Source organism: Lepidochelys olivacea, assembly GCF_965140295.1.
Source record: "Lepidochelys olivacea isolate rLepOli2 genome assembly, chromosome: 1".
NCBI classification, from domain to species: Eukaryota; Metazoa; Chordata; order Testudines; family Cheloniidae; genus Lepidochelys; species Lepidochelys olivacea.
The window spans coordinates 348,129,981-348,139,247 of NC_140411.1; the positions used below are offsets into that span (position 1 = coordinate 348,129,981).

At 48.4% G+C, this 9,267-nt stretch overlaps 1 protein-coding gene across 1 annotated transcript; it reads right to left on the reverse strand.

The window, feature by feature from the left end:
• Window positions 1-6,030: 6,030 nt before the first annotated feature.
• Window positions 6,031-8,936, reverse strand: LOC311531956 (tubulin alpha chain-like; the record flags this gene model as incomplete). The annotated part of the gene is made up of 3 exons (XM_084649866.1): window positions 6,031-7,193; window positions 8,179-8,327; window positions 8,708-8,936. 3 exons carry the CDS (start codon window positions 8,934-8,936, stop codon window positions 6,210-6,212), a joined length of 1,362 nt encoding a protein of 453 aa, XP_084505992.1. The 3' UTR covers window positions 6,031-6,209.
• Window positions 8,937-9,267: the final 331 nt, after the last annotated feature.

Here is a 9,267-nt window from a genome sequence, read left to right on the forward strand (position 1 = left end):
TTGTGCAGGAATCAGGCTGCTTCCAGGCCCAAGAGCCCCCTCACCCCAAAGCCGTGCAGGGCTCCAGGTGCAAATCAGATCAACTCTGCCACACTCCACTCCCCGCCAGCGCTCAGATCCCCTCACAGCAGGCGGGCAGCCCCCACCTAGTAGCAAGAGCAGCACTTGCCCCCGGGTAACGGTTTCATCAAGGAGGGGAGGAGGGTGAACTCCGCTGGGCTGGGGAGGGAGTTTTCCCAACCGGACTCTATCTACTCCGAGTCACCTCACCCAGCAAAGGGACCAAGCTAAGAGATGTGGCTACCAGAATCCCAGAGCCCATTCTCAAGGGGGGGGAGGGGGCAGCTCTCCCACAGCCAGTCCTGCCCTTTCAGTGGCTGGCTCCAGACTCCACAAAAATGGCTCCCCCCCAGCGCTTTTCTTCCCAGGATTTTACTTGGTGGTTGTTTGACTCTCACCCCTCCTTTCTCTTCGCTGCTGCTCCTGCTCTAAGCAGGCAGCTGGTGGCCATCCAGGCTATCCTTCCCCCCCAGCCACCAGGCACCTTGATGCTGAAGGGTCTCTCCTCTGGGTTACCTAGCAGGCTAAGTCTGCCCTTGGCCACCCTCCACTCAGTACCAGCGTCCCCCTCCCTGAGTTACTAGCACACAGAGCCCCAGGAACCAGGGTAAGCTCCTTGCAGGGTACCCAGGTTTAGATCTCTCCACCCTGCCTGTAGTAGTAACTCAGAACCCTCCCCATCTAGGGTCCAGTTTCTGGCCCTTGGGGATTTTTGCTACTGGTAGTCACCAATAGGCCATATGCCCTCCCAGACAGTCCCATTATACCATCCCCCTCCATAAACTTATCCAGCTCAGGCTCAGAGCTAGTTAGATTATTTGGGCCCACTGCTCCTCCAGAACTTCACTTGATTTGTGCCAAATACATCCCTACTGAACCCAGGAGTCCTGTCATATGCTGTTTTTTACTTTAACTCAAGGCTCATTTAATTTCAGGTTCTTACCTGGCTCCCAAAAACACTTTCTTAGAGTCCTGGTTTGCTAAAGGCCTACGAAAGCAGGGCATAAACAGCCCTGGCATAGCCCATGCAGATACAGCGTGTCCTCAGCTAGCTCTTGAACATCAACCAAACTGAATGTGAATGGGGCAGGAGGGGGGAAGGTGTGGCCCAGTGATTAGAGCACTAAGATAGGATTTAAGAGACTTGCTCTGCCACAGCCTTCTAGTGTGACCTTGGGCAAGTCACTTCTGCCCAGGTTCTCAAAAGTCCATTATCACACTGGGAGTTAGGAACCTAAATACTTAAGATCTGGGGTTTAGCCTCTGTGCCTCAGTTTCCCACCTGTAACAGCACTGCCCTCCCTTAGTGAGAACAGCTGCATTAAAGATGGTGAGGTGCACATGCCAGGGGGGCACCCAGAGGAAAGCAGTACATACTGACTTTCATGGATTTTGCCACCCAATGGCCGGAAGCAGTAGCTCTAAGCAACACCAGGGCTAAAAGTGTGTGCCAGGCACTAGCAGACATTTTTGCCAGGGTAGGTTGGCCCTCCGACATCCTCACAGATGCAGGGACTAATTTCCTGGCAGGAACTATGGAAAACCTTTGGGAAGCTCATGGGGTAAATCACTTGGTTGCCACTCCTTACCATCATCAAACAAATGGCCTGGTAGAGAAGTTTAATGGAACTTTGGGGGCCATGATACGTAAATGAGCACTCCAATGATTGGGACCTAGTGTTGCAGCAGTTGCTCTTTGCCTACAGAGCTGTACCACACCCCAGTTCAGGGTTTTCCCCATTTGAACTTGTATCTGGCCATGAGGTTAAGGGGACATTGCAGTTGGTGAAGCAGCAATGGGAGGGATTTACACTTTCTCCAGGAACTAACATTCTGGACTTTGTAACCAACCTACAAAACACCCTCCCAACTTCTTTAGCCCTTGCTAAAGAAAACTTACAGGATGCTCAAAAAGAGCAAAAAGCCTGGTATGATAAACATGCCAGAAAGTGTTCCTTCAAAGTAGGGGACCAGGTCATGGTCTTAAAGGCGCTCCAGGCCCATAAAATGGAAGCATTGTGGGAAGGGCCATTCACGGTCCAGGAGTGCCTGGGAGCTGTTAATTATCTCATAGCATTCCCCACCTCCAACCAAAAGCCTAAGGTGTACCATATTAATTCTCTAAAGCCCTTTAAATTCCAGAGAATTAAAGGTTTGTCAGTTTACAGCCCAGGGAGGAGACGACGCTGAGTGGCCCGAAGGTGTCTACTACAAAGGGAAAAGTGATGGTGACGTGGAAGAGGTGAACCTCTCCATGACCCTTGGGCGTATGCAGCGACAGCAGATCCAGGAGATGTGCACTAGCTACGCGCCAATGTTCTCAGCCACCCCAGGACTGACTGAATGGGCATACCACTCCATTGACACAGGTAATGCTCACCCAATTAGGGTCCAACCTTACCGGGTGTCTCCTCAAGCTAAAACTGCTATAGAACAGGAGATCCAGGATATGCTACAGATGGCTGTAATCTGCCCCTCTGGAAGTGCATGGGCATCTCCAGTGGTTTTAGTTCCCAAACCAGATGGGGAAATACTTTTTTGCGTGGACTACTGTAAGCTAAATGCTGTAACTCACCCAGACAACTATCCAATGCCACGCACAGATGAACTATTAGAGAAACTGGGACGGGCCCAGTTCATCTCTACCTTGGACTTAACCAAGGGGTACTGGCAGGTACCGCTAGATGAATCTGCCAAGGAAAGGTCAGCCTTCATCACACCTCTCGGGCTGTATGAATCTAATGTACTCCCTTTCGGGCTGCGAAATGCACCTGCCACCTTCCAAAGGCTTGTAGATGGTCTAGCGGGATTAGGAGAATATGCAGTCGCCTACCTTGACGATGTGGCCATATTTTTGGATTCCTGTGCAGACCACCTGGAACATCTACAAAAAGTCCTTTAGCGCATAAGGGAGGCAGGACTAACTGTTAAGGCTAAGAAGTGTCAAATAGGCCTAAACAGAGTGACTTACCTTGGACACCAGGTGGGTCAAGGAACTATCAGCCCCCTAAAGGCCAAAGTGGATGCCATCCAAAAGTGGCCTGTCCCAAAGTCAAAGAAACAGGTTCAATCCTTCTTAGGCTTGGCCGGTTATTACAGACGATTTGTACCGCAATACGGCCAAATCGCAGCCCCACTGACAGACCTAACTAAAAGAAACAGCCAAATGCTGTTCAGTGGACCGAAAAGTGTCAGAAGGCCTTTAACAAGCTTAAAGCGACACTCATGTCTGACCCTGTACTAAGGGCCCCAGACTTTGACAAACCGTTCCTAGTAACCACAGATGCGTCTGAGCGTGGTGTGGGAGCAGTTTTAATGCAGAAAGGACCTGATCAAGAATTCCACCCTGTAGTGTTTCCTCAGCAAAAAACTGTCTGAGAGGGAAAGCAACTGGTCAGTGAAAAAGAATGTTACGCCATTGTCTACGCTCTGGAAAAGCTACACCCATATGTTTGGGGACGGCGTTTCCACCTGCAAACCGACCATGCTGCACTGAAGTGGCTTCACACCGTCAAAGAAACTAACAAAAAACTTCTTCGGTGGAGTTTAGCTCTCCAAGATTTTGATTTCAACATCCAACACATCTCAGGAGCTTCTAACAAAGTGGCTGATGCACTCTCCCGTGAAAGTTTCCCAGAATCAACTGGTTAAAATCGTCCTTGAGATGTGGAAAATATTGTTAGTCTTTATGTACTTGGTAGTATATTTAGAGATGCATGTGTCTTATTAACTCTATTTTCCCTAGAGCTCCAGGAAGAAATCCCAGCAAGTGTTTCACCCTAGCTGAGATTTGGGGGGCATGTCATAAATATAAAGGGAAGGGTAAACCCCTTTAAAATCCCTCCTGGCCAGAGGAAAACTCCTCTCACCTGTAAAGGGTTAAGAAGCTAAAGGTAACCTCGCTGGCACCTGACCAAAATGACCAATGAGGAGACAAGATACTTTCAAAAGCTGGGAGGAGGGAGAGAAACAAAGGGTCTGTGTGTCTGTCTATATTCTGTCTTTGTCAGAGATAGACCAGGAATGGAGTCTTAGAACTTTTAGTAAGTAATCTAGCTAGGTACGTGTTAGATTATGATTTCTTTAAATGGCTGAGAAAAGAATTGTGCTGAATAGAATAACTATTTCTGTCTGTGTATCTTTTTTGTAACTTAAGGTTTTGCCTAGAGGGGTTCTCTATGTTTTGAATCTAATTACCCTGTAAGGTATCTACCATCCTGATTTTACAGGGGGGATTTCTTTACTTCTATTTTTATTAAAAGTCTTCTTGTAAGAAAACTGAATGCTTTTTCATTGTTCTCAGATCCAAGGGTTTGGGTCTGTGGTCACCTATGCAAATTGGTGAGGCTTTTTAATCCAACATTTCCCAGGAAAGCAGGGGGTGCAAGTGTTGGGAGGATTGTTCATTGTTCTTAAGATCCAAGGGTCTGTAGTCACCTAGGCAAATTGGTGAGGCTTTTTACCAAACCTTGTCCAGGAAGTGGGGTGCAAGGTTTTGGGAAGTATTTTGGGGGAAAGACGTTTCCAAACAGCTCTTCCCCCGTAACCAGTATTAGTTTGGTGGTGGTAGCGGCCAATCCAAGGACAAAGGGTGGAATATTTTGTACCTTGGGGAAGTTTTGACCTAAGCTGGTAAAGATAAACTTAGGAGGTTTTTCATGCAGGTCCCCACATCTGTACCCTAGCGTTCAGAGTGGGAAAGGAACCTTGACATGTATCCGATGAAGTGAGCTGTAGCTCACAAAAGCTTATGCTCAAATAAATTGGTTAGTCTCTAAGGTGCCACAAGTCCTCCTTTTCTTTTTGCGAATACAGACTAACACGGCTGTTACTCTGAAACCTGTCAGTGAGGTAATGGTTTACACATGTATAAAGGGTCATATGCTCAGACAGTACTTCAGCCTGGTCCCAAATGCTCACAGGTATTGAGGCACTTAACTCCTATGGGAAGCAATCAGAGTTAGGTCCCTAATCACATTTGAGGATCTGGGCCTTAGATTTCAGCTGAAATATAAGGCCCAAAGGGTATAAGTACCAAGGAAAGAGGAATTCTTTACTGTAGGCTAGAGATTTAAATGAATGAAGAAAAATTTAGGTTGTGCATCATGCTAATCCTCCCCTCATTAGGCCCTGGAAGAGATAAACGTTGCTGAAGGCATGGAGAACTGGACAGAACGTCTCCGCATGCACTGCGGGGAGTAGCCTGCCAAGGGTGATGGGGAAAGACCAGCAAAACCTTTCCCCAGCTTTAGTGCCGATGATTCCAGGATCACATTGCACAACTGGCCTGCTGTGGGTTTTGTTTTTGTTTTTTTTTTAAAAAAAAAACACACACACACACACACAACACCAACACCTAAGGCCAAATTCTCCTCTACTATTCCAGTCTGTGGCTGTAGTAATTCCAACCAGCAAGGGAGTCACTCCTCAGTCACAGTGGGAGGAGTAGAAGTTGGGGCTTATTTTGTTTGTTAGACTAAGAGGGTATTACTAATTTCGCTTTCCCATGGAGAGAGGAGAGCCCTAGGATCATATTGCTGACTGCTACTTATCCCCTTCTCTAAGGGTTTCTAAACACCTAGATGGGATTTGGTACCCTGGGATATTTAGATGCAATATACTTAGACATCTGTAAGTTTCTTCCTCATGAACCTAGTGGTTGATTCAAACTTTCAGAATCCGAGTTCGGGGAAGGAGTTAATCCAGGCAAGCTATATCTGACACTCCCATGTGCTTAACTTCAGACTAGAAGAGGGTCCCTGGCTGCCCAAAACCTACCGTGTCCACTACCAGCTGTAATAGATGCAGAAACTCAGCACCTGAAAGAGTCAGGTCATTTATAATCTTGTACTAGGAGTTACGCAAAAGCCTGAAGAGTGGATACCGACTGTTAGAATTCCCACCTCCAGGTTTTGCCAGAATTAGCTGAATGAGAGAGAGGAGTTTGCAGTTAAGAATTTATTCCTGCAGGTCAGGTTCAAACAACTGGCAAGCAGAAGACCAGACACATGCAAACTACTTCCAGAAGTTACAGCATGAAAGAAGGTAGTGTGTTCAATAATGCATTGAGAAGCAGACTGCAAGTAACCCTAGATACATCTGGCCCATGAAAGGAACAGCATGGTGAGGCTAATGCCTAGAACAAGGGTTTAATAATCTTCTCCCTCCTCCACCTCCTCATCCCCATCTGCAGAGTCCCTGCCAACTTCCTCATAGTCCTTCTCGAGAGCAGCCATGTCCTCCCTGGCTTCGGAGAACTCCCCCTCCTCCATCCCCTCCCCCACATACCAATGCACAAAGGCCCGTTTCGCATACATCAGGTCAAACTTGTGATCCAGCCGGGCCCAGGCTTCTGCAATAGCCGTGGTGTTGCTCAGCATGCAGACGGCCCGCTGCACTTTAGCCAGGTCTCCCCCTGGCACCACCGTGGGGGGCTGGTAATTGATGCCCACCTTAAACCCAGTTGGGCACCAGTCCACAAACTGGATGGACCTCCTGGTTTTGATGGCTGCTATAGCTGCATTCACATCCTTGGGCACCACATCCCCCCGGTACAGCAGGCAGCAAGCCATGTATTTGCCTCGGCGAGGGTCACATTTCACCATCTGGTTGGAGAACTCAAAGCAAGCATTGGTGATTTCAGGCACTGAGAGCTGCTCGTGGTAAGCTCTCTCTGCAGAGACTATGGGGGCATAGGTAGTGAGGGGGAAGTGTATGCGGGGATAAGGCACCAAGTTAGTTTGGAATTCAGTGAGATCCACATTCAAGGCACCATCGAACCTCAGGGAAGCAGTGATGGAGGACACTATCTGGGCTATCAGCCTGTTCAGGTTGTGGTAGGAGGGACGCTCGATATTGAGGTTCCGGTTGCAGATATCGTAAATGGCCTCGTTGTCCACCATGAAAGAACAGTCCGAGTGCTCCAGCGTGGTGTGGGTGGTCAGGATGGAATTGTAGGGTTCCACCACCGCAGTGGAGACCCGTGGGGCAGGGTACACCGAGAACTCCAGCTTGGACTTCTTCCCAAACTCCACTGAGAGACGCTCCATCAAGAGGGACGTGAATCCAGAGCCTGTGCCTCCTCCGAAGCTGTGGAAGACCAGGAACCCTTGAAGGCCACTGCACTGGTCAGCCTGCACAAGGTGAGAGGACATTGAACTAGTGTTGGTCATGCTACTCATACTGGGTCCCCTCTTCCTTTCCATCACCATCCAGAAATCAGCTACTTAACATGTGACCATGATTTGTTAACGGAAGGTCTGTGTGTAATGTATAAATACAAAAATCAGAAGTAGTTTGTAATGACAATCTGTTGGGGAACTGAAGATTGCTGGATGTCAGTATGAGACCTCCCAAAACAGCACCCACATAATATTGATGGAAGATTTTATTGAATAAGTCAGCCAGCAGAGGTAGAACCCAAGTAGAACACAACCCCTGTATCAAGCAAGCAAGATGCTGGTTCATGAGTCAGCTTGAGGATTTCCTCCCCTCTGAAGAATGAGCTCAGTCAGCATTCACTGAATTACAGCCTTGGTGCTAGATTCCCATACAACATCTGGGTGGGCAAATGCCATTACAGGTTGCCATTGTGGCTGGTCTACTCTTGGGTTGCTCTTCCACTGACAATTCCAGCTACAAAACCCCAACGCAACAATCACATGGGAGCAAGTTACAATTATGCCTCTTGACTGTCAGCCAGAGGTAGGCTTTCAAGCTATCTAGCCCGTGAGAGGCTGGTGCCTGACAGCACTAAACCTGTTCATGAATGAGCAGCTGTCTTTCAGTAAGATTACCAGTGCTAGAGGAGTATTTGAGAAGCCCCCACACAGAGTTCTATTTCTAAGCTAACCACAGGAAGAGCAGGTCAAGGCTTTGCCTCTTTATACCAGGAGTGATTGGCTTTGTGGTGCTGTATTTAGCTCCCCTCAGCCAGCAAAGAGGCCATGAGGGGAGCCTGGCATGAACAAAATCCCTGGACTGAAGTTCTACCTACTCCCCAACACTCCTGTTAAGTCCCTCATCCCTCTCACCAGCATTATTCCCATCTGGTTTAGATGGGGTGCGGTTCCTTCAACTTCTAAAGAGAAGTAAGGAAAAAGGAGTTTGCCCACTTACCATTTTACGAGTCCTATCAATCACAGGATCTATGATTTCCTTCCCAATGGTGTAGTGGCCACGGGCATAGTTGTTGGCAGCATCCTCCTTGCCACTGATCAGCTGCTCAGGATGGAACAGGGAGCGGTAGGTCCCAGTTCGGATCTCATCTGTAAGGAAGGAGAGGGTCATGAACACCTTCAGGGCCTCAGCTTCAGAGCTGTGATTTAGTCAAAGCTTTACTGTAGAGCATGTTCCAGGGTCTGTCGTACCCACACTCAGTCAACAGCAAGGCACTAAGGCCCAGACCCACAAGGTATTTGGGCTCCTAATTTCCATGGAAACCAACAGAAGTTAGGAGACTAACCAGCTTTGTGGATCTGGGCTCAAAGACAGGATTATCACCAAACGCTGGGTTATCTGTGGTAAGAGCGCCCTGTTAGAAGCCATTGAGAAGTGGAGAGGATGGTTGTGTTTTCCCCTCTTCCCAGCAGGTCAGTGATTAAAACTCAAAGAAGGGATCTGGTCTAGGCAGGTTCCAGTGTCTTACCAATGACTGTGGGTTCCAGGTCTATGAACAGTGCTCTGGGCACATGCTTCCCTGACCCAGTCTCGCTGAAGAAGGTCCCAAAGGAAGAATCAGCTTGCCCCAAGGACTTCTCCAAACAGATGATTCCATTTGGCTGGATCCCATGTTCCAGACAGTACAGCTCCCAGCAGGCATTGCCCATCTGCACGCCGGCCTGGCCAATGTGGACAGAAATACACTCCCGCTGCATGGGGAAGAGGCACACAAAGAAGTTGCATCCATGAAACGGTGGCTTTACTGGCTGGTTCAGGCAGCGTTTCACACCCAGAAACAGTGGGCCAATCACTCGACTTCCATCCCTGCTCAGAGCTACAGTGGGAATCAAAAGCAACTTGGGCCTGGGGAGGTTCATCCATCTATTCACATTTCCCAGAAGTGACCAATGGGCTCAATTTCCAGCTGTTAAACTACAGCCTTGTTCTATGTACACAGCCCTGTTAAGCAACATTAAACCAGGATCACCAGATCCAGAGACAAGCAGGGCTTTAGCTTGGTTATTGGACAGAGCTACCATCCAGGCT